This window comes from Crassostrea angulata, chromosome 3, assembly GCF_025612915.1.
Source record: "Crassostrea angulata isolate pt1a10 chromosome 3, ASM2561291v2, whole genome shotgun sequence".
In the NCBI taxonomy this organism is placed as follows: domain Eukaryota; kingdom Metazoa; phylum Mollusca; class Bivalvia; order Ostreida; family Ostreidae; genus Magallana; species Magallana angulata.
Window position 1 is genome coordinate 51,451,037 of NC_069113.1, and position 26,385 is coordinate 51,477,421.

The window sequence follows — 26,385 nt, forward strand, 5'->3', positions numbered from 1 at the left end:
ATAATAACAATTACTGTGGTTTCATCAATATTCGTTGAATACCAATTTTCATGGATTTCGTTTTTAAGTTGATCCACAAAATTAAATGTTCATTGAAATGCAATTTCTATTAACATTTTGTATTGATGGGGTCATTGGCCACGAATTTACATATCCTTGAAACACGAAATTGATACCCTTGAATATTAATGAAACCAGTTTGCATTTTAGTTTACCTTCCATGACTGAAAGTTGAACTTATTATACCCCCGCCTTGAAGGAGAAGGGGGTACACTCCGATTCACATCAGAGCAGGGGTATCACTAGTGAGCATTGGCTTACAGATGTCTTGTTTTTACTGTGGCCATATTGGCACTACTCAAGAGCCTGTACCTTGACAGTTGCATTTACATCAACTTGAATTTGGTCATCCTTACAATGTGGGGGGTCCTGAGTCCACGGCCACGGGTGAACTCAGGACCCCTGACATTGTGAGGATGGAATTTGGTGACTTGATGACCTTAATCAATGGCTTAAGTATTAGAAAGATGTAAATGTGACTTCAATCAAAATTTTGAGTTGTGACTTTAGCCCCTTCAATTCAAATTATTTCCCTGTAATGCTATGTTGAAATCAGGTTTTCACCTTCCATTTTGTTATTAAAGGGCAGTTATGAATGTAAAGAAGTTTAATTTCATGATTGTGCCAATAGGAATTTTTTTCCATTTTAAGAAAATATCGCAAAAAATAATTGTAAACAGAACAAGTATTTTTGTTAAGAGGCAGTTTATTTATAATTAATGTACACCTGCATTTACAGCAAACTTGAGTATACATTGGTATATTAAATACAACAAGGATCACAGCTAAACATGTAAACAACCAGCATTTCACTAACAAATAATTCAATGTATCTACCATTACAGACATGATGAGGCGTGGTATAGCTTTTACTGGTACAGCATGATCATGTGAACTATCAGTAGTTGCAGGACACTCGTCTCACTAATACTACAGGAGCATTTATAAAGCTGTTATTTCAGTGAAGAAATCTCTCACATAGTCCTTCATATGGGGCAATTTGTTGGAATATGATACAGTTTATGCAGTAATCACTGTCAATATTTGTTAGAAATTTTAAGAACTCCAGTGAGGCCTTGCCAGAAATGAAGCTTAGTAGAACACACACTTTAGTCTTAGTACAATATTTTTACCGCAAGAAAAGTATATATATATATTCATGTACATCACACACGAAAACCCCTATAGACCAGAATTTGTACCATATACATAATATATAAAATGTTTCCTGTACACAGAAATACATATGTTAAATACATACCTACATACTATACTGATGTGTTGACTAGAACATTTCAGAGTGTATTAACAATATTGGATATAAAATGGACACATTGTAACAACACTTACACAAACAATACCTGTGATTAAAAGGATTACACACAGCACATAGCTCAGAGAGCACTGATGTCTGTGGAATGAGTTGAAAAATGTGGATAGAGGGTACTTTTAACTTCACATACACTGTACATATATATACATACTTTCAGCACATTTGTGCATTTACAGTATTGGGTGATTTTTGTACAATAGGGTTTGTTCCCCTTTAATGGTGTAGTAGTAAAACAACCATATACAACATATATCTAAACTACCATAACTTCTATCTTATCTTTAAAACTTAATTCAACTACATGTATAATCCTCAAATGGATTTCAAAAGTATTATAATTATATCACAATCATTGTCTCTTACTAAGGTCTGAGGGGAGTTAAACTTTGAGATACCAAAGGTATCAAAATATAGTGATTAAAGTAAATAAGAAAGAGGAATTGGGAATTCCAACAAATTTCTGGGTTCAAGATACAATTAAGTACCACTGAATTGTATTTAAGAGAGAGATTGGTCAATGCTTGTGTATTTAATTTTGTTTCTTTACCAGAATTGATTCAGTGCTGATTTCTCTTTATGAGGTATTCAATCAATCACAAGTTAATTACAGTTGATGCACTAGTATTGAATCAAAATCTCGCAGGGAATTTAGTTGAGATTAAGTAAATATGGTACAGATTAAAAGAGCTTATAGTTAGGATTAAGTGAATATGGTACAGATTAAAAGAGCTTAAGACTTCTTGTTCATTATTTGGCTAACTGTTGATCAATGAATATTCTTCACTGTGATAATAAAAATATAATAAAATAAAAATAAAATCATCAAAATAATAAAACAATAAAAGTATATATTAATAACAATATGCTTGGTTTAGTATTAATACAATGGCACCCCATCATGCTCTTTACACAGACAAAGCAGACATTTATCCATTTTTTTCATGAGACAGTTCCTATCACTATGACACAATCCTGATTCTAAATCTTGCAAGACCAAACCCTAAACTTGAATAACAAATGAGGTGGTAGCAAATGACCAAGCCATACCAATACAAGAAGTAGACACTGTCTTTGATCTATATCAACATAATACTGTCTAATTAGTTCACACCTACATGTACAATACTGCAATGACAGTCTATCTGGGACTCTAATTTTTACAGCTGTTCTCTGATGAGTTATCATTGGCAAAATTTAAGTCCTTGCCATCAAATAAGGATTCCAGACTTAAAAATTCTGGTGGGAGTATAAATTTGATTGGCAAACAAAATGGAATGACAGCACCTAAAACTTGTAATACATGAATATGGATGATTTTTAAATAATATCTTTGGTGGTTTTACTCATTCTTTTAGAAATCATCTAATTCTTTAGTAAACATGTAAAACATATGATTGAATTCTATTGCACAGCATAAAATAAAAAAGAAATAAGTCCATTAAGTAAGTACACAAATTGGTTGTCATGGAAACCAAACTAGGCCATTAAGCAGCATGAAATACTCCTGTTGTCTCCACTGTTTCAACAAGCGTTGGCATCCAGCAGGTAAAAAACACAAAGAAAACAGGATTCTGCTGTACACTGGATTCAGGTGGGACACAGCACTATTGAGGAAAAACAGACAAAAATGGTAAAGATTTAAAGGAGATTGACCAAGATATGATCTGTAAAATTTTAAAATTGTTTTTCTTCATTTTTGATGACATTGTCCACCTAACAAAGCAATTTGGTCTGTGTATTTTGGCCGTATATTGGTGGCCAGCAGTTAAAACTTGTATTTACAATTACAGCTGAATTAAGCATTGCAAAAATTGGAAAAATATAACAACATATTTTCAGCTTAAATCATATTCATTCCCCTTAAGCCAGTATTTAGTGATGTTACACTAACAATGTTATAACAATGGAATACTAGAAGTTACATGTAGTTTAGGAAATGATTTGTTCTTTGAAAACAAGACAAACAATAAGTTTTATCTATAGCAACAAATATTCAATGAAGTGCAGTATTTCCATGAACCTAACATTACCTTTCAGGATATAGTCTGTCAGAAGACCAGGGACAGTCGAGCTATCCTCATTGATGGCCTGTAAAACTGTTAAAACAACAAAATCAGCTTATGCTACACCAACAACTTTATTATCAATCAAAAGTAAATCAAAAATGTATCTATCAAACTCATTGAATTTTTATGTCATGTAACAAATTTACATGTAGGTACATGTAAAAAATATCCCTTTTATGACCACTTGATGAATATACTTGTAACCTTGAGTGGGAACTTACTTTTGATGTAGATCTGTAGTTGTTCTGATGTTGGTGGACCATCAGTAGCATGGTATGGAATTACAGTCGTCAAGAACTACAATATAAACATAACGTTGTAAAAGAACTTCAATAACATGTCATTTACTGCAATCTGTTTTACAGTAAACATTTTAAAATCAACAAATGCCATAGCCTTCTTCAAGAAAATCCCTTACATAACGTAGAAATCAAACAACATTCAAATCATCTGACAATTTGGATATTTACCGGTATTTCCAGTGTTACAATAACACACTCAATGTTAATCATATCAATTAACCACAGTAAACTTCACTTACTGTGCTTTGGCCTTCTGGGCTGTTCATGTTATTATTAACACTTTTGGTTTTTTTCTTCTTCTTGTCCAAGTTTCCATCGCGGCGACGCTTCTGTATGGTCAGCAGCAGAGAGATGAACTGGTTCTTGAGCTCTTTGTCATACTCGAGTTCGTCTCTGAGCGCGAGTTCTCGGATCAGGACCTCAGACAGTTCCTTGATGATCACCTCGTACTCATTCAGAACTTCATTCAGCTGTGTACAGTTCATCCCCTTCAGATCTGAGGAATATTTATTAAATTCAACATTTCATCTCAAATCTCATTCATTAAAAAATTAGAAAGTATTTCTTCTCTATCAAATTGTACATGGAAATAGCTTTCTATTTACCTAAACTAAACACTGTGCACTCTTTAGTATTTATCAAACAAAAAGCCATAAAAATCAATTCTAATTAAAGATATGTCAAGGACTACAAAACAAAATGGCTTGAGGACAATGGCAATACTTTTTCCCCTTAACATTTCCTACAGTACCTGTAATTTTCTTCATCTTCATGGCCATAGTTCCAATTGGATATAGCATCTTAATTTCTAATACAGAAAACCAAAACAACTACCACTATTCAATACCTTAACCAATTATAAATCTTCTTTTTAAGCAAGTACACACATAATACAAATAATAATCTCCTCAATACATGAAAAAATGTCCGATATCTGCTTACAGATCTTACTATTAGTCCAACAGCAAAATTCTGAATGTTAAATATACTGACAATATAACCCATAGAATTAAAACACAAGGACGTGATCCCAGATATAGTACCTGTCTCAGTATAGGTGGGAATCTGCGGAAGTTTCTCCTTTTCCAAGGCCATTTCATGCTCAAGATCATCTTGAGTGTACTCCTGGGTTCCATGTTCCTGCAACAGTATAACATTAACAGATCAAAAGATCTACACAACACACAGTCTATAATTATGTCTATTCACTGATAAAATTCCAGAGTTTGTTTTTCATAATCAATGACTGTACTTCAATCTGTTTGTGTTTGATGATGATGTGACAAAGATAAAAGTTCCATGAAAAAACTCTATTAAAGATTTGTATGTACATGTAACTAGTGCCTTTTGGTAAGGTAATAACAAAATTAACATCATTTTGATCACACAGAATGTGCTTGTACTTGAACTCTCAAGTATACATGTACACACTCGATATTTTACCGATTTATACATGGAATACTAACATAAAATGTTTTCATCACATTTATACAATGTACTCGTATGTAATGAACATTATAACAATAAAAGGCATGTGCAAAGGGAAAAATGAGGTAAACAGATACGTATATATATATCAATAATGATATATCAATGAACTTGAGTGTACATGAAATTTAGGTATACATTTAATACAATTAAAGTATAACATTCATAACTTACTGACATATCCTGTAAACCAACTTTTATTCGCGTACCAGAAATTTTCGCGAGGTAAGCAAGAGCATTGTTGTTGCGAATATTTCTCGCCGCAAACCAATCCTTTGTCTAATGTTTTTATAACAATACAGGTCTGGATAAGGCTTGGTCACGAACATTAGTCACCACGAACCAGTCTATCAGCAGTTCAGCGCAAAATAAAGTCGCCGCAAATAAAAATTGGTTTACTTACTACTTGCTCTTTATCTCACTGATATTACACTCATTACTTTCATTATGCTCTCTATCTCACTGATATTACACCCATTACTTACTACACGCTCTTTATCTCACTGATATTACACCCATTACTTACTACACGCTCTTTATCTCACTGATATTACACCCATTACTTACTACACGCTCTTTATCTCACTGATATTACACCCATTACTTACTACACGCTCTTTATCTCACTGATATTACACCCATTACTTACTACTTGCTCTCTATCTCACTGATATTACACTCATTACTTATAACAAGCTCTCTATCTCACTGATATTACACTCATTACTTACTACTTGCTATCTATCTCACTGATATTACACTCATTACTTACAAAAAGCTCTCTATCTCACTAATATTACACTCATTACTTACTACTTGCTCTCTATCTCACTGATATTACACTCATTACTTAAAACAAGCTCTCTATCTCACTGATATTACACTCATTACTTACTTCACGCTTTCTATCTCACTGATATTACACTCATTACTTATAACATGCTCTCTATCTCACTGATATTACACTCATTACTTACAAATGCCCTCTATCTCACTGATATTACACTCATTACTTTAAACATGCTCTCTATCTCAAGGATATTACACCAATTACTTACAAAATGCTCTCTATCTCACTGATATTACACTCATTACTTAAAACATGCTCTCTATCTCACTGATATTACACCCATTACTTACTACATGCTCTCTATCTCACTGATATTACACTCATTACTTTCATTATGCTCTCTATCTCACTAATATTACACCCATTACTTACTACACGCTCTTTATCTCACTGATATTACACCCATTACTTACTACTTGCTCTCTATCTCACTGATATTACACTCATTACTTATAACAAGCTCTCTATCTCACTAATATTACACTCAATACTTTCTACTTGCTATCTATCTCACTGATATTACACTCATTACTTAAAACAAGCTCTCTATCTCACTAATATTACACTCATTACTTACTACTTGCTCTCTATCTCACTGATATTACACTCATTACTTACAAAAAGCTCTCTATCTCACTAATATTACACTCATTACTTACTACTTGCTCTCTATCTCACTGATATTACACTCATTACTTATAACAAGCTCTCTATCTCAATAATATTACACTCATTACTTAAAACAAGCTCTCAATCTCACTGATATTACACTCATTACTTATTACACACTTTCTATCTCACTGATATTACACTCATTACTTATAACATGCTCTCTATCTCACTGATATTACACTCATTACTTACAAATGCCCTCTATCTCACTGATATTACACTCATTACTTTAAACATGCTCTCTATCTCAAGGATATTACACCAATTACTTACAAAATGCTCTCTATCTCACTGATATTACACTCATTACTTAAAACATGCTCTCTATCTCACTGATATTACACTCATTACTTAAAACATGCTCTCTATCTCACTGATATTACACCCATTACTTACTAAATGCTCTCTATCTCACTGATATTACACTCATTACTTTCATTATGTTCTCTGTCTCACTGATATTACACTCATTACTTATAACATGCTCTCTATCTCACTGATACTGCACTCATTACTTACAACATGTTCTCTGTCTCACTAACATGCTCTCTATCTCACTGATATTACACTCATTCTTTACAAAATACTCTCCATCTCACTGATACTGCACTCATTACTTACAAAATGCTCTCTATTTCACTGATATTATACTCATTATTTAAGAAATGAACTTAATGTCTACCCAAGTTATACAAGTATAACCTGGGATGGGGCAATGTACGCTTTATAGATTTATTAGTTATAATGTTTAACTTTTGCATGCTATGTTTAATGTTTTTGTTTTATGTAACTCATATTCATGACTGTATGCCGACATGGTAATTGTCAATAAAATGAATTGAATTGAATAATCTGCAAAGCGTAAATTGCTCCAACCCAGTTATACAAATATAACTTGGGTAGATATTGAGTTAATTCCTTATACAAATTGAGTCCATTTTAATTTTAAATATGATATTAATCTGTTCAAAATTCGAAGGTAACGTCGAGCAGATTAGTACGTTTTTTACGTTGGTGCATTGTGACATGTCTTGTGACCTGCAAACCAGGTTATACAAATTTAACTAAATTTTTCTATCCAATCCAATGCCGGGTTACACATGACTTACTACACGCTTACTATCTCACTGATATTTCACTCATTACTTACAACATGCTCTCTATCTCACTGATATTACACTTATTACTAACAACATGCTCTTTATCTCACTGATATAACACTCATTACTTACAACATGCTGTCTGTCTCACCGATATTTCACTCATTACTTACTACTTGCTCCATACCTTACTGATGTAACACTCATTACTCACAACATGCTCTCCATCTCACTGATATTACATGAATCATGCTCTTTGTCTTACTGATATACTGTACACCAGTTACCGTACCTGAATCATGCTCTTTATCTCACTGATTTTCCACTCCTCTCATCATGCTCTCTTTTTCACCGATGTTACACAAACTACCTGAATCTCATTGTTATCTCACTGATATAACAATAATAATCTGTATCATACTCTCTATTTCACTGATATTAAACTTATCAACTGAAATCTCACTGATTTTACACTAATTACCTACATCCTGCTCTCTATCTCACTGATGTTGCATCCTGCTCTCTGTCTCACTGATGTTTCATCCTGTGCTCTCTATCTTAGAGATGTTGCATTCTGTTGTTTATCTCACTGAAGTTGCATCCTGCTCTTTATCTCACTGATGTTGCATCCTGCTCTCTATCTCACTGACGTTGCATCCTGCTCTCTATCTCACCGATGTTGGATCCTGCTCTCTATCTCACTATTATTGCATCCTGCTCTTTATTTCACTGATGTTGCATCCTGCTCTCTATCTCACTGATATTGCATCCTGCTCTCTCTCTCTCTCTCTCTCTCTCTCTCTCTCTCTCTCTCTCTCTCTCTCTCTCTCTCTCTCTCTCTCTCTCTCTCTCTATTACTGCATCCTGCTCTCTATCTCACTGACATGAAATTCATTACCTGCATCATGGTCTCTATTTCGCTAATGACCTCATCTGCTGTTGCAACATGGTCTGCGTCATGGGACTGGAGACTGGACACAATCAGGGAGTGCATGTCAAATTGCTGACTCAGCTCCTCATCATCTGACAGGTCAAGGTTAGGGGACTCTGGAACCTGAAACATCACACATTCAAACAGTGAGCAACAAAATGGACGACAACCAACAGGAGATTCAGAATGAGACAAATCCACTTTGAAGACATAGTACATGTATACAGAAAAGATCTGTAATTACATAACATTTCAAATAAATCTTCCTGAATTGATGACTTGAACAAAGGATAATTGTCTTGTAATTGCAAGAAAACATGCAGCAAAGCCGTAATGTTCAATCCTAGAGGGACTGATTGATAGAACACTAGGTGAAAAGGAAACCATCAGACATTGTAGGAAACAATTTCACTTTCAGAGATAAAAAATGGGATGGTGAATACACTCTCTCTGCAGACAATATACACTACAATGTTAAAGTTAATCTGAATCAATACATTTTTCTTTCATAATTTAGATCAGGAAACAAGAATGGCTTTTGTGTTTAGAAATATACTTGTATTGCATATGATACTGATAGGAGGTCATGTTTCCATGAACAAGGCATGTATCGTTAAACAGTTTCTTTGCCAAATACCCTAGATATTGACCTTTTAAAAAAAATTCAATTAAAATAGGGAGGCATCTCTTTTTCTTGGTATTTTAATTTCAAAAGCTTTCTTTTATGATTCATGTGGGTTATGTATTTTTTTTTTGCAGTGTCACTACCTTCATATCCCGCATGAATTACCAAAGAAAGCATTTTATTGTTCAAATAAGTACATGTTCCTGAGAAGCACTCCACACAAGGTTTGCTTAGCATGGAGTCTAAATCAGACAGAAGCTGCTGTTGTATTAGTCATTGCTAATTATTTCTAGCTTAATCTCCCTCTACATATTTATGAAGCTAAATCGCTGGGTACTTGTAATCACAGTATCCAATGGCCTACAGGAAGTACGATGATTGCTGGGCAAACGTTAAAGATGGATTTTTTCTGTCATAAACCCAGAAAACGTCTATGAACTAAAAATGATGCCTGTGCCTAATCACATTCAATATCCTAGAATAAGCTTTTTTCAAGATTATTGTCATTTTTTAACTAATCATATATCTCTGACATATATACCATAAAAGTATATGAAATATAGCCATATTAGAAGGTATAAATCCAACAACTATCCTTTCTTAATTTTGATGTTTTAAAAATAATAGTAACAATGCTTTGCAAGTTGTACTCTTGCTCAAAATGTTCTTGATGATATGTTGATAAATATTGATTCAAATGTTTCCACAGTGTGCCAACACATTAACAAAAAGGACAAAATATGGAATGTTACTTCTAAGAACACTATTTTTCCTTGACATATTTTCCAACATGTGAGAAAGCTACCGGTATATCATCTTTATTAAAGTTAAAGTCTTTGATCACATGAAAATAGATATTTGGTCAGATAACATATAAGCTTTAATTAATATTCCATTTTCTACCACTGAAAATGATTTTTTGTGTTTTTAAATATCAAAACATGGTAGGCTTTCACCGCCAAATTTACTACTAAGATAGCAGCAAACCAGCAAACTAACTTAATACATGTACCCAGTACTGAGCCTTCATGATGTTTTTAATGTTCTCTGATAAGCCAGGTGATAAAAGAAAAGAAATTGTAGCAGAACCTTTAATAATTAAAAGCTTGAAGGAAGCACCAAACATCAGCACAGTCTGTTCGTACTGAAGGCAGCTTTTATATACACCACATCTGAATTACCACAGCATCTTTTCAATTTTGAGCATTTATCTTTTATCTAAAGAGAAACATCAAGTATTTGAAAACCTATAGCTTTGATTTTAACAATTAACATACCAGAAAATAAAAAAAATGGAAAGAAAATTTGAATAAAATTCATAAGCACTTAAATTAAATTTTTTAGGGTCTGGCTTAATATTTTTTGTTATTATTGTTGATTTTGGTTGATCTATGGTTTTAAGTACTGGTATATTCAACTACATGTAACAGGTCCAGTACAGAAAAAGATGAAAAAATTATCTTTTTTGTTCATCTAAATATTTCTTTTGAACCTCTCATGTCATGTCATAAATTACCCAACGTGAATGAAACATTTAGAAAACATTTTATGGTAGACTAGTAATTTTAAAATTATGTTTGCTATGGTCGGTAAAGTTTTATCAAAACAAATAATATAACACTATGCATTAGATTTCATTATTATCAAGATCTGGTAGAGAATTTACAAATGATAAAAATTGTAATACTTCGGGTCACGCAGGCTCATCTATTTCATTTTAAGGTTATTTATTTTTAAAATTTTTAATTTTTAAAATCATTTTTTGTGAAATATAATTCAATTTTTTTTAACTGGTTACATTTTATTAACCAAGTAATCATGACATCTAACCAGTAAATCTACGCCATCCCTAGTCAATATTAACACTAATTAATCACTCAATGGCAGAAACATCTCAATAGAATCTCCAATGCTTCTCTCCCACCAGTTATAAAAACTGCTCAGTTTATGTCATTAAGCTGTATCAATTTTTTAAACTACTATGATATGTTTTGTTGGGTGTTTTACAATGGCAACTTATCACAATTAACTGTCCCATACCTCCTGTTTTAAAATCACCAAAGGGACACATTATTCTAGTCCTGTGCATCAACAGCACTTTTACATCACATATATTCTAAGTACATTTGTTACTGTACAGTAAAACTCGTTTTGTATGAACAAGGATAAAGCGAATTCTCGGATGAAGCGAAGTTATTTGGAGTCCCCAGTAAAATTCTTAACAAACCTTCGCAAAGTTTTATGGTTATAACGAATTTGGATATAATGAATTAAAATTTTACAGATATAGCAAACTGATTTTGAGTCCCGTAGAAGTTAATAATAACGAAATTTAAGACTTTTATAACGAACTCCTTTACATTTTAATGAAGTTTGCACTACTATTTAACATAAAAGTTTGAATAAATTTATTTTCATAAAAATTTTTCAATTCACAATCCGATCATTATAGGTATCAAAGTAATATATTTTTATTCTAATCCTCAATTAGAAAAAATTATAGTCTGGTGAAAGAAAACATTTACAGTTAAATATCGATATCTCGAAGTTCGGGTGACCACGGAAAAACTTCGAGATATCCGGGTGTTCGAGATATCCAAAGTCGAAATTCTTCGACTCCATTAGCGTTTTTGTTTTTGTCCTGACATGTTAACACAGGAAGTCCTTATATGCACTATAATTTGAGAACCGGTATGAACGAAAAAAAAAGACGGAATATTGAAACGATGTTTTATTTATAGACATTTATAGACATTGCACATATACACTTAAATAAGAATTTATATGAAACGTTACAATTATTTTAAATAACAGTTAATCAAACATACAAGCATAATGTACATGTATACAACTTTTCAGAATATAAATAAATCACGTTCACACTATTGTCAAATCACTGCGCTATTTGGTAATTGAGTGACCGTGAACTTGTTTGCTTTATAAGTAGTGTGCATCATTATTCATATTATCGGTAATGTTAGGGGTGCTTACATTTGGGAGCTGTGAACTTGTTTGTTTTATCAATCACCGGAGTATATACCCAAGCTGTTATAACAATTACCGTGTCATCGATAGCTGCACTGGCTAAGCGTGTAGTTAATAGACTATCAGTCTTGAGAAAAGGTGTGAATTGCCGCGGGCGAGAATAACGAGGACACGACATGCGGGGTGCGATTAGCAGACCGGAAAATTGACTTCACTTCGAGATAACCCAGGTAAAATTTGTTATTGGGACCGTAAACATACTTCGACATAAGCGGGGTATTCGAGATATCAGTAGTTTTTTAAATCATATATATAGGGAAAACGGCCGGGACCGGCGGCCGACTTCGACATAACCGGAGTATTCGAGATATCCCATGTTCGAGATACCGATATTTACCTGTATATAGTGAATTCGCTATAGTTATTTTTACTAATTTGTTATACGGATATAACGAATTATGGATATAACGAAAATCAATTGGTCCCTAGGACTTCGCTATAACCAAGTTTTACTGTATGTCTCTTAGTGCATGCATCTTTGTAATTTGGCATGTAATACATTTACTTAACCAACAATTTCTCTAGAATCATTTTTGTGGTTACTCAATTTTTCTTATGTTGTAGGTACCCCTCATCCATGAATTTACATCCCCATTGAATTTTAAATTTGATCTTTATTCATATGTCAACTTGATACAAAGAATCAATGAAATCTTTTTCACACAAGCTGCCAAAAAACCTGGCAGTCCACGAAAAAAACCCTGGTCCCTTGGTAATGCATGCAAAGTGTTTGTTTTGGGATAATTTGGACTCTACAGATGCATAAAACATTCACAAATTAAAGTTTCATTACAAATATGGGACTTCAATGTTTACGGTATGTATCAGTTGATAGGCTATTACATATAGAGGTGTATAAACTATAAACGGATGGTTTGGTTGCTGATAAATGAATAAATGATGCCCATACTGCACCCAGTACATGTAGTTACCTGGTTCTCTTTGAGGTTTAGCACTTTGGATTGGAGTTGCCTTGCATAGCTCTTGGACCAATCAATGGGCAGAATGTTACCGAAATTTCCTGTTATGGTCCACCACACTCTGAAAAGACATTTGTAGATTTTAGATTTACAGTGCAATAAATAAAATTTTCTTCATTAATTGTATCTTTCTTTGTGAAATGTGATTTGGAAAGGGAATGGACTAACTATTAATTAAAACAAATAAAATCATAATCTAGTATATTGATTTTAAACTGTATACATTGTTTAAAAACAAGATAACATATACAATTTACTGGTATACAGTTTGAGTAATATTTGTAATTTTTTATGACCATTTTTGTATCACTCATTATAAAACACAAAGTAGAATTGCCACTTATTATGAGTGAAAAAAAAGCATACCAGAATTGCCAAATATATAAACTAGATATTACACCAATTCAAAGCAGTTTTGCCAAAACCCTCATAAATACAGCATTTATATAGGATACCATGACAGGGACTAGGTTATATACATTACAATGCATGTATGTATGATTTTGATCTCTCTCGTCAGTCTGTCTGTTCAGTATTAAAAGTAATTCTTGGTACATCAGTTAACTTCAGCATCGAGATACGACACCAGGTTGGCAAAAGTAACAGGTGGTGGCCGGTTCATAATAAACCGGTAATAAAGATAAATTAACAAAATATTTGAAATTCAGCTGAGTATTGACAGTGCAAGCGATGTTGAAGATTTATTCTGATGTTAAATAAACCACCAGGTTGTGGGCAGGTAGCCTGGAGGAATGTCACAGCTGTTGTATTTCTACACAATCAGGTGACATATCTAACTTAGATAAACAGTGTGACACATGGGAGACAGAGTCTGTGCTGGGATTTCCCCTCTCCTAACATTCTGTGAAATGTATTCACCTCTCCAAACAAAAGAAAAAGATATGTTTATAAAAAAAAATAACACCAGCATTATACAAAAAACACAAAGAACTTTTATCAGCTGAACTGCAGACATGTGTGTCTATTAACTACAAATGTTCATTTAGGTGAAGCAGGTCTATAAACTAAGTTTGATTTAATATAAATGTTCAAAATGTCCATCCTTTGCATTGGCTTGCTTCCTTTCTCTCCCTCAAGCTAATATTTTTTCATTGTCTAGGACAGGCTTAAATTCTGTAGATTCTGGGGATAGTATTGATTGTTTCTGTGTACATAATAAAGGCTTCCTGTTATACTGACAAATACCTCAACAGATGCTGATAAATTCATAATTCTGTACCCAACCCACAACTGAAACAAGAGTATTTTCCCAATAGTGCAACACGAAACAATTATAGTATTTTAAAAAAGAAAACTTACGATACCTTATATAGTACAATATGATCTAATTCAGACACATGTACATAAATCAAAGAAAAAAAAGCAAAACCAATAAAATTTTCACAAGTTCACTACCTTATTCATGAGAATGCATACAATTGATATTGAACAGTTAGTCATGCGCCATAAGCCATTAAAAAACCCACATCCCACAATTAACTCAGTCGGTTACACAGCTTTTACTGTAAAAGAGAAACCCTTACTCTTCCAGACAAGGAACCAAGAACTTGACAGGTGCAAGAGAATACCTATATACAAAATTGTTGTGTATAATAATATGATTATTAACTTTTGAAGAATCAAAGTTGCAGTCAAATTGTTCTACAAGTATTTATCCATGTACATTTCAAATGACTATTAAGTATATAAGAGCATTTACATGTACCACATAATGTACCTTACAGTAATAAGTCAAATAATAGCTAAAGACTTTTCCAATATCATATCTGTTGATCGCTCTCATTATGTTTGCATGCTAAATCAATACCATTTTAGTCAGCATTTTCCCTCCGTTCCAGATTTGCGAGCCTTACTCTGAGTACGCATTGATCAATCAACAGAGAAATTCAGACAGTAAGAACCAGTCAGTCTGTCACCAATAATAGAACTCTATTCTACTATCTTTGGCTACTGGGTTAACATGCCAAACCCTACAACCCACTGTACACTTAATTAATATTTTTTATTTAACTGAAATAGGAAAACTTTGGAAGTAGTAGGACCTGAAGGTGGAATAAGAGGTGCTTTAGAGCTGTGACTCAGTGTATTGATTTCTGTGAATCATCTGTTACTCTGTGTCGGGGTAGCATGATGATGCTGCCTGTTGTTACTTCATGTATTTATTATCTTTTTTCTGTAAACATTGCACCCTTTGTTATAACATTGGGAGCCAGAGACTGATAAAATCATTGCTGAATGTTCAAATTATTATATATAAGGAAAAATATATAATTGTTGAAGCATTACCACAAGAGATCATGATTTGAACAAACTTGAATCTTCACTACCTGAGGATGATTCCACACAAGTTAAAGCTTTTCTGGCAAAATGGTTTTGAGAAGATTTTTAAACATTTTTCTCTATATATTCCTTTGTTAAAATTCAACCCCCCACCCCATTATGGTCCCATTCTGACCACTGGGATCATGATTTGAACAAACTTCAATCTTCACTACCTGAGGATGCTTTCACACAAGGTTCAGATTTTGTGGCCAAATTGTTTTTGAGAAGAAGATTTATATGAAGAAAAAAAAACCAACAAATTTTGATTAATCCTTAATTATCTCCCCTTGAAAAAGGGCATGGCCTCTTCATTTTAACACATCTGAATTCTCTTCACTGAAGAATGCTTTGCGCCAAGTTTAGTTGAAATTGGCTTGGTGGTTCTAGAGAAGTAAAAAATGTAGAAAGCTTACAGACTGACAGATAGATGGATGCCTCACAAAAAGTAACATTTTTTAATGCCAAAACCATTTGGAAAATTTGGCTTTACAGATACTGGTAGAGGCACAACTACCATTCTGTTTATGCAAATCTTGTTATTAACTCCTAATGAGCATAATTCAATTCAGACAAAGATTAGCTGCAGAACTGTCACACTACATGAAAATTTAGCTTGGTAGCTAAATGGTACAGCTACAGTTCTGTATATGCAAAAAACTTGTAATTGAGAGGATAACAAAAAAAATCACTATAGTTTGTTTGTTCCAAGTTATTTTTTAAGTCAATTTTAAACAATTTCAAACAAAATCAACACATCTTTCAACAAGTGTAATTGATGAAAGGAACAAAACCTAAGATTTCTTTATTGACATGTCATCTTTTTTAACCTGCAGAAATGAACAGGAACAAAACAAAATAAATAATTTACTTATGGAGATTTGTAATGAGCAATGTTGACATCTTTTCTTCATTCAGTTATACTATACATGCATTCAATTCAGTAAGACACCTTGTGCAGTTTTTTAACGTAATAATCTGGGGTACATTTCATGTCATTTGCAATGCAAAATCCCCATAAACTTTTTATTTTTAGCTGTGTTTTGAACCCTGACAAGCTAGAGGGAGAATTTCAAATGAGAAATCATAGGATTTTTCATACTAATGAATAAACATCGTTTGAACCCTGAAATATACATATCAAATAATATATAAGAAAATGTGCTGCATATATATCTTGGGGCAGAGTACAGTTTCATTGACTTGCACCATGTACATGGTACTTTTTTTACAAACACACTAAATAAATGCAAATATTTGATAATACCAAAAACTTTTTTAGATATATTATACTACTGTGTTTGTTAATTTACTTGTCTTCTAACAGTAACCTTATGCAATGAAGTGTGTTTAGATTTAATTCCTGTGTAGAGTCCCCATTTGAAAATTCTATGATACAAGGGGGGGGGGGGGCAGATTTAAAAAAAAGAGGCTTTTTTAAAGCTCTGTAATCACTTCATGCCATCAGATGAGAACAGTGACTCTCAATGACCATTTGACAACAATTTTTTTGATTCTATACCATATGATATGTATAATTATGTATTTAGTTAGAGAGGTCCTAAAGATGAAGTCTTTTTTCCTTGGTTAAGTATATATGTACAATCTTAGATTGTACATTTTTAGTCTAAGAGTATATATATATATAAAGATTCTTTCTAGACTAAGAATGTAAGTGTCAAATATCCCAACCTTTGAGTCATGATAACAAATGACTGGAAAAGCTGATGCAGCAATGATCTGGTGGCAGTAATACAAAAGTGTAATATTACTTCTTTATATGTTCTGTATGTAAATATTCAATGTCAAGAATTACAGCATTTTCACTTCTTTGATTAAGCAAACTATCATATCAAACTTCCGTTGCATCAAAAATTCAAAACACAAAAATAAAGATAATGTAGTAGTCCATTAGACCCTGGACCTTGTTTTCTTGGGTTAAAGTATTCCAGTCTGTTATAGAGGCATTGGTTTCCTCTTCCTGTTACACCAATAAATCATTATCATTTCCATTTGAAATGTTTGTATTATAAAGTTTTCATTCAACTATGTTATAAAACTGCATGGATATTTACAAGTAAGTGCACTATATTCTATAACATCAAATATGATACACATATAGACTTGGTGTGCATCAACAGGTACTCTACTATAACCAGGGACGTATATAAACAGCCGTATTACCACTGATTCATTTTTTAAGTTATTATATTCCATCCTTTTCGGACAATGATTTTTTCTCATTATTAATTGATTTTACTCTTGTCAATACATGGTCTATGATCTATCTCTTGTCCAACTAACACGGTAAATACACACAGGTTACTCGAATATATATACTTACTGACAATCATTTACCATCTCTTCTTGTGATCTTATTTGCACAGGGGCTATTTTGTCATTAACATTTTCCTCAAAATTGCAAAAACACTTCGTTATCTTCTCGTCGAAAGAGTTCACGAGATCTTCTAAAGATCCCGAATAAGGCTCTGTAAAGTGTTCACTGTCCTCGTTTTCATTTGATTCACTTGTTTGGAGTGTTTCAGTGTCTTTCAAAATATTTTCAACTGTTACAGCTTCCTGAAATTCACTGTATTCACTCCATTCCTCATTTTCAAACTTGGCTAGCGGTGCCTCAAACTGAAGCTCCGCCATATTGGATGAGTAAATGACCTTCACCTTACTGGTGCTCCTGTTCGGAATTATCTAGACTTTTCATCCAGTACTCCACATATCATTCAGAGCTCCTCGGAAGTTTTCTGTCGAACTGCAAATGTTGATGATGCTGGGAGGAGGAGAAGGGTTAGTAGCGCACGTTTTTCTTTCCTTTGTACTGTCGTTGTATTTGTTTTGATTCATAACAAAAATCATAACCGCTGATAAGATATCTTTTGTATTATGAGAAGGGAAATTGATTTCTATTTATCAAAGATTTAAGTGAATGGAGAATGTTGAAATATTAAAAACTGATGATTTTGTTGCTAAAAAATTAAAATATTTGTGTTTTTTAACATATTTGAACACTGTTCAAAAGCATAAGTTGAGCACACGCATGTTTAAAAGAAATGGTCTTATTCCAAAATAGAGATTTTATCATCATCGTCTAACATAGTTGACTCAATTGTAATATTCTACAGTATCATATATTTCAGATGTGTTTTTGACCATGATTAACATGGATACCATTTTTACTTTTCTCAATGTCGAAGTGCATATTTAATATAACAATTATAGTTGACTTATTTATGAATTACATTAATTTTCATTTTTGTTTAAAAAAAGGCAGCATTTTATAAATTTGCATGCAGCTTATTCTTTAAAAGAAATCATTTTAAGTCCTTTATATTTTTTTCTTAAGAGAGAGATAGTCCCCAATAATCACCCCTTTGTTACCATGGTAACTGGGGAATGAATATGTTCCGAGTGAGCCACATATCGGTGAGTCGGCGGCAGCAATGGAACTCCACCCACCACAGCTTTTTTGGCACCGTGCAACCACGAGGGAAGCAGCCATGCTTCAGGGGCCTTTTCTTAGGGGTGATAGCAGGGATCCTGTTGATAATAGGCATCATGTTGACTTGGATAGGTGAACTTTACAATACTTTAAAGATTTAAAAATTCCTTTGGAAACATTTTTATCTCAGATTTTTTTGTCTTCATCTTCACTAGCAGAGTGTTTCTGATTAATTGGTTTTCTCTTATCTCAAAGCAGTCAAAAACCCTTGGATTTTGAAGTTACAGCTTTTAAGATTTCTGAAATATTAATTTTATCACATTTATCCACTGTTGTCAATTATGAATTTAATTCAAGTTTGACCATTCTATCGATATTCTTTATAGCTGGATTAAGCGGAATAGTGGAGGCAGGCCCCATTTTGATTGGCTTCTCTCTCATTGTATTCCTGGTAGCTACTTGTCAGTTCCTACAAGCCAGAAAGGAACAGCTGTTAGAGAGACAAGCAGAGGAGGTAGGTACAGAAAGGCCAACTGTAAAGACAATCCCAACAGAACCCAGAATACATCTATTTCCTAGTGAGTGTACCAGTACATGCACGCAGGGCATTTGAAAGCTACATGTATGTCATTTTATGATGGATCACAAAAAATTGATTTGGGTTTATAAGTACAAATTAACTGTTAGGCAACTGCAGACACTAGTAGTTAAAGTACTAAAAGGTCAGATGGACAGACCAAAAAAAATATGTGTACAATAAAGAGAACAAATACCAATAGGTTATTAATTGCGTTGCATGTACCGGTAAATACAAATATCAAAGAAGTAAATATTAATTAAGTTCAAATAGTTCAATTGGGGGAACATTACAGAAGGATGATTAAGTACAAATAGTTCATCTGAAGAGACCATTCACAGAATTATTTCAGTAAAAATCAATCAAAACTGAAGAGGCAATCAATCACTATAGTCTGTAGAGGACAATCTGATCAAAATCCAGATTTAATATTTCAAATTGTTTCCACGGTTACTTTAATACCATAGTATGTCACTGTATGGTAATACCCATGCCATGCAATGATTTGATTAGTGTATGGAATTTAAAGTACAGTAAGTTTGAATATTGATAATGCAAGAAAGGTAATTTTGTATCTGCTTACAGTAATTTGTAGATTTTATGACCTGATAATCAAACAGTGTACATCCTTAGGGTGATAATGGTACCGGTACTTTTCTATTTCTATAAGTAATAAATGTAGCTAAGAATATATCAATCAAACACACAAGAGTTTTTCTTGAAATATTTTCCTACAAAGCTTTTTTTATCTGTTGGATTCAACAGCAAAGAAGGCAAACCATTGCAACAATGGCAGTAAGTCAGGACGGGGAGAACCCACCAGAGACAGTTATTATAGAGGCCTTTACTCCAAGTGAATTGTACAGGTAATTAACAAAGCCTCTTCCTTGACAATATGAGCCAGATCGACAAGAATGGTCAGGGGGAAATCTGAATATAGGGTGTGGCTCAACCTCCCTAAATAAAGCTGATAATGAGAGGCTGATTGAAATGAAATTTGGTGTACAGATTAATTATGATGATATCTAGGTTTTTGGATTCGGGTAGGATTGTGCAATTTTCAACAGATTTATGCCCCTTGGACTTAAAAAAAATTCCAAGTATTTGCTATTTTTGTTCATTTTCTTTGTTGATGTTTCAAAGGGAGGGGGGCATAAGTGTTTCACAAATATGTTTGGTATATTAAGTAAACAGAGGAGTCTGTGGATGCCTGTAATATGTATATATGTATTTCAGTAGTACAGATGACAATGCTCCTCCCAGCTACATGGAGGCCACAGAATCTGATCTGAACCACTCAGTTCTATTGCCTGATGAGGTAGATGAGCAAATGGAAGACCCACCATCTTACGCTGAGGCAATGAGCACTTCCTGTGTAGAGATCAGTACAAGGGGAACAACTCCTGCTAGTGCATGCTGGGTACCCCCTTACTACCCTTATCTATCTCCTCCAGAACTCTGCCCCACAAACCATTGTGATCCCCCCATAATGATGACTTCATTAGACAGAGAGGGTGTTGAGAGCAATGACCTTGAGATTAGCTCGGATGTTGATGAATATTCAGAAGAAATCAATCCAGTGAGATGCAGTCAAGAAATGCAAAATCAATGTTCCTAACTGTTTGCTGCTTCAAGTATAATTGTAGAATAATTGTCTTTTGATGGAATTCTATTCAACTGATGCACTAGAAACCTCTATGACTGTGGATCAGAGAAATTTTTCACCAGCCTGGTATAAATATATATACATGTACCGGTACTTTGAATTGACAGTTGCAGGGAAGCATTGAAAGGTGAAGTGCGGGTGGATGGATCAACTGACCCGGCACCGCAAATGGGCAGATTTTATTTTTGTAAGAGGATTTAACTTGTAATGTTGTATGAATTTTACTAGGTGTGGATTATAATGCCAAATTGTTGTGTTCTGTGTAATTGCGTGGTGTATGAGCGCTGTACACTGATGTTGTGAGTCTACTCGGGTTTATTGTCTGTTCATAGAGGGTGCAGTTATTGTGTTATATGGCAAAATATAGAGCTTTTTAATGCATATTTTCATTTTAGAAAAAACGTGTACTACATTTTTTTATGCACACATATCATGATATATTTTGTCAATTTATATATGGTCTTTTTATAGAGATGTGTTTTTTTATTATTCATTTATTTCCTTACAGAAAAAAGGTTAAAGCATTTAATGTGATTTTTTGCACCATGTTTTTTTGTATTGTTTGATGTTTCTTTTTTACACAATTACATTTAAAATTTACAGAGTAAATAACCTATACTCCTCTTGAGTTTTTTTGACCCAAGTAGAATAGGAACTTGATTTCATATTGGTATTTATGGTACATAACAAATTGCAATTGTTTTCAAATGTCAAGCTGATTGTATGAAGCAGACTCCACAAGCTTAGCCTACAAATGATTTCATGGATATATGTCCCCTTTTTTTGTCCATGTACCGGTAGATAAAATTTGATTTCCGGTAGATCAGAATATGTCAAACATACCATACACATCCTAGCTGTGCCTTAATGGGAACATTTTGTATAAATATTTAATGTTAGTGATATTCAGTTACAATTTGATTGTAGTAAGTAGTTGAGATAATTTGATTGCTACAGAAAATTGCTCTTTTGACTTTTCAATCATAACACATCTTTTTAAAAAATTAGGTTGTAGTTTAAGAAGTATATATTTTATTCATGATATAAACAATGAACATGAATTGAAAAGCAGGCAAAAGAAGCCTCTATTAGTTCTCTCCACTGAAGATCAATGAAAGATATCAATGTAATAATATAAAGTGTAATTGTAGTTTAATTTACAAATCAAGTCAATAGTTGAAGTGTGTTCTACAGTGTTTTGTTATCAATTAAGATATTGCAAATAAGCAACTTGAGGATAAATTTTTCTTGGTACATGATGATGACTTGTTGGTTGTAATTGCAGGCATGTAGCATAAAATTGAACTATCATGTGAAGTTGCCCCCCCCCCCCCCCCCCACTTTTTTGGGAGCATGTAAAAATCTGGAGTGAAAATCAGGAAATTAATAGTGAAATCAAAGTTCTAGTAGGTATATGCACACCCCCCCCCCCTTCCCACAGATTAGAATTTTCAGGATTTAATAATACAAAAAAATTTGGAGGGTGGGGGGGGCTCTTTATTTTTGGATGAGTGCCCCCCCCCCTCCCCACTTTCAAAAACGTTACTACATATCTGAATTGGTCTATTGGTGATTGTGTCAAGTATCAGGACCAACTGCATAGAAGGCAGCTATTTCCAAAAATCATTGCAGATCCATAAATACATCAAATTTTACATCACATTGCAGTCATATCAATTAGAACACATTGACACTTGGTTAATACATGTACCATATCACAACTGTTACAAGTATATTTTATAACATTAAGATATACATGTATATAATTGATTAGTACAGTCAAACTCGGTTAGGTAGTGAAGTCCTAGGGTTGTTTTGATTTACTTTGGTATATGCCATGTATTTTAAACTCTTGTATCATTGAAATACAGAAATTCATTACATAAGATCTCTCCCGTTTGTAAAGTCCATTGTTCTTTGATCACCTCAATGTTTTGCTATATAATTATATATGTATATTCATAAAGTTTTTACATCAAAATGTATTATCGTCGGAGGTCCTAAATTCATTACAGTTTTAGAGTCTTGTTTTTCTCCCATATCTCACAAGATTTAGTATGAGGTTAATGAAAAAAAAATGAATATAATGTAAAGTGCATCAAAGATATAAAAGTCCTTTATATGCATTTTATTACATGTATTAATTTAGTGTTACAAGTTTAAGCAGGCGCCTAATGTGGCACGGATTCTTATGGTAACGACTCATGGGCCTCCGAGCATATATCTAGTATTAGCTTTACAAGGAAATGCTTGACAGGAAACTGCACACCATTACAATTAACATATCCATGTTTTCACTCTATATGTTTTTGTTCCAAACAAGTTTTACACTTTACATGTATATACATGACTTAAGTTTAAACTTTTTGTTCAAATGAGAAATCCTATTAGACTTGTGAACATGTAAATTAAGGAAGGTGTCATTTATCAGATTATCATTTGAGTGTGCTAATTCTTGGCTTGCTAGGACAACGTACTCTTACAGAGCTTAATAACTAAGATATGCAAAAGCCAAAAATAATTATACATGTTAGTTGTCAGTGATTAAAGAACTTTTAATCATATATTAAAAATTTCTTTGCAATTATTTCATTGTCAACACATGTATAATAATTGCTGTTATATGCCAGGTAATTAAGACTTTGTGCTAAGACCCAGTATTAATTAAGAGTGACTAACCCAGTATTAATTAAGAGTGACTAAGACACTGGGAAGTTTATTTCATTGAGTGAAAGGGTTAAGTAATCTCTCTTACATGAACTTATATATTCTGTCTACAAAACAACCCTGGAATATTCATTTGGAATTTAAATGATATATGCACAAGGAAAAAAAAATAAAACTACAGATACTATTGCCTTTTTTTAATCCCTATTTTTAGCTAAATTATATTGCGTATTATTATTCCATCATTTGTATACAATGTGCATAACTATGTAGATACAACATATGTTGTATAACATGTATTATAATAAAATGTTATTTTATTTTTAAGTGTTAGTGTATGTTTTTATTTTTTATGATTTTTTTTCATTACCATCAGTATGATTTGTTTTAAATGATCAGATCAATTAAGATATAATGGATTAACATTATTTTTATAGTTTTGTGCTACAGTTGATTGTGAGTATGAATGGACCAAACAAGTTTAATTGCTTGAAACTGATTTTGTTTACATATTGTATATGTATTCATTTTCAATAAAATTTGTATTTAACAGAATTGAATTCTATCACATGATAATTTCAAATAAATATAAATATTATATAAAAATTAAGCTGATTTGCTGACCATGTATAAAATATATTATACAGCATGGAGCTACATCATTTAATACATGTACTTCAGGAAAATTCTAACAATATACCCATCTCATTAGCCGAATACAGCTATATGTAAAAGGCAATTAATATCATGCCTAAAAGAAACCAGAAAAAATTAAGTTGATTGAATCATGCTAAATGGAGAAAAAACCTTTATATATATAAGTTCATTGATAAATAACATTTGACTGGTTTTGAATCGAAATAAATTGTATATCAAATGCCTTATAGAAAGACACCTGAGGTTTTTTGGTGTTACAAATGCAGGTTTGTGTCGTTCCATTGTCTACAAAAGCCTATTGAGCATTTTTGTTTTCGCAAATTACGCGTAACCATTGCGAATAAACGCGATTTTTTTTTTGCGAATTTTCTAATTTTTTGCGTTACTTTGGCAATAAACAAACGAGTTACTTTCGCATACTTATGCGAAACTTTTGTGAATATTCCCATAACTTTTGCAAAATAACACGTAAAGTATGCGAATAAATTTATACGTAACTATCATGAATTAACGAGTAACCAGTTAATATGTCAAAACTGCAACTACGTTTTCTGAATTTGAACAATAGTTAAAGAAACATTCATGTTTTATCTGTTGATATTTTGTAGTTTGAAACTTTTTCTTATTATTCTCAATTGTCTAATTCCTCTTAGAACCCACACCACCCAATTTGTTCTTCAAACTAGACGTTAATTAATGATAAACTTTAAATTTTTAATGACATTTAATGCATTTTTATATGCTATAAAGTATCTTTATCTTTTATAGCTGTCATAAGAAGTATACACTGCATGTTAACTGAATCGACCTTACATACAGAACCATTTTAACAGGAACTTTCAAAATAGATCTAGAGTGTCCAGTTCTCAAGTCACTGGCGTCGGAAGCAAATTGAAAGTGTGTGTGTGTGTGTGTGTGTGTGTGTGTGTGTGTGTGTGTGTGTGTGTGTGTGTTGGGGGGGGGGGGGGGGGGCTAAACCCTCTATGATGCTATGTGTCTGATGGTTAGGTCTACGTTTGCAAAAAAAGTGGTGGGGCTAACCCAACAAAATACAACTTGAAAGATTCCAGTTTATTCACAGAAGGTTTGAGTAATTTTTTTTAATGTAACGCGTTTATTTCGCGATTGTAATGCGTTTATTGGCGAAAAGTTAGGGATTTATTCATTCTGAAAGTTTTGCGTTTTTTTTGCGTTATTAACCGGGTTTTCCAACGGAAAAATCCGGTTATTAAAATGGTGAAAATGGCGGGCGGGCGGCTGCCAAAAGGTTCCCAAAAGGGTACCCTCATTGTACGAATAACTCCTCCTACAGTTCTCAAGATAGGAAGTTGTTCTTTTGCAGATCAATTGTACATATATCAGAGGTGTGCATATTGCTAGGATTTTGATTTCCGATAATTTATGAAAAAAATACCAGCTTTTGAACTTAGTTATTTTTTGGCAAAATATTGCATATAGGGTACTCCATTATACTGGATACGGGTTGACATGGATTATGGATACAGTTCACATAAATGAAAACCCGGTTTGCTGTCACATTGACAGCTTTTTCCTTAATTGTTTTAAGTTTTG

The 26,385-nt window shown here is 33.0% G+C and overlaps 2 protein-coding genes across 3 annotated transcripts; one reads left to right on the plus strand and one right to left on the minus strand.

Moving 5' to 3' along the window:
• Window positions 1-746: 746 nt before the first annotated feature.
• LOC128176026 (fasciculation and elongation protein zeta-2-like) lies at window positions 747-18,470 on the minus strand. The gene is made up of 8 exons (XM_052842014.1): window positions 18,137-18,470; window positions 13,405-13,513; window positions 8,770-8,925; window positions 4,805-4,901; window positions 4,001-4,257; window positions 3,681-3,756; window positions 3,424-3,489; window positions 747-2,997 (listed from the first exon to the last, which is right to left on the minus strand). Exons 1-8 carry the CDS (start codon window positions 18,445-18,447, stop codon window positions 2,981-2,983), a joined length of 1,089 nt encoding a protein of 362 aa, XP_052697974.1. The 5' UTR covers window positions 18,448-18,470; the 3' UTR covers window positions 747-2,980.
• Window positions 18,469-24,711, plus strand: LOC128176027 (uncharacterized). 2 transcript variants are annotated; one of them, XM_052842016.1, is made up of 5 exons: window positions 18,469-18,594; window positions 19,151-19,378; window positions 19,633-19,760; window positions 20,589-20,689; window positions 21,060-24,711. In XM_052842016.1, the coding sequence occupies exons 2-5, from the start codon at window positions 19,201-19,203 to the stop codon at window positions 21,439-21,441; spliced, it is 789 nt and encodes a 262-aa protein (XP_052697976.1). In that variant the 5' UTR covers window positions 18,469-18,594; window positions 19,151-19,200; the 3' UTR covers window positions 21,442-24,711. The 2 variants fall into 2 exon arrangements, with proteins under 2 accessions (XP_052697976.1, XP_052697977.1); XM_052842017.1 differs by having other exon boundaries at window positions 21,063-24,711.
• The last annotated feature ends 1,674 nt before the right edge of the window (window positions 24,712-26,385 follow it).

Excerpts from the sequence above, each read along its gene's own strand:
- LOC128176027 (XM_052842016.1), top strand. The coding sequence starts at position 19,201 with ATGAATATGTTCCGAGTGAGCCACATATCGGTGAGTCGGCGGCAGCAA. Across the intron at positions 19,761-20,588 it reads TAGAGAGACAAGCAGAGGAG|CAAAGAAGGCAAACCATTGC; the intron begins GTAGGTACAGAA and ends TGGATTCAACAG. Across the intron at positions 20,690-21,059 it reads ACTCCAAGTGAATTGTACAG|TAGTACAGATGACAATGCTC; the intron begins GTAATTAACAAA and ends TATGTATTTCAG.
- LOC128176026 (XM_052842014.1), bottom strand. The coding sequence starts at position 18,447 with ATGGCGGAGCTTCAGTTTGAGGCACCGCTAGCCAAGTTTGAAAATGAG. Across the intron at positions 8,926-13,404 it reads TAAACCTCAAAGAGAACCAG|GTTCCAGAGTCCCCTAACCT; the intron begins GTAACTACATGT and ends GTGATGTTTCAG. Across the intron at positions 4,258-4,804 it reads TCCCACCTATACTGAGACAG|ATCTGAAGGGGATGAACTGT; the intron begins GTACTATATCTG and ends AATATTCCTCAG.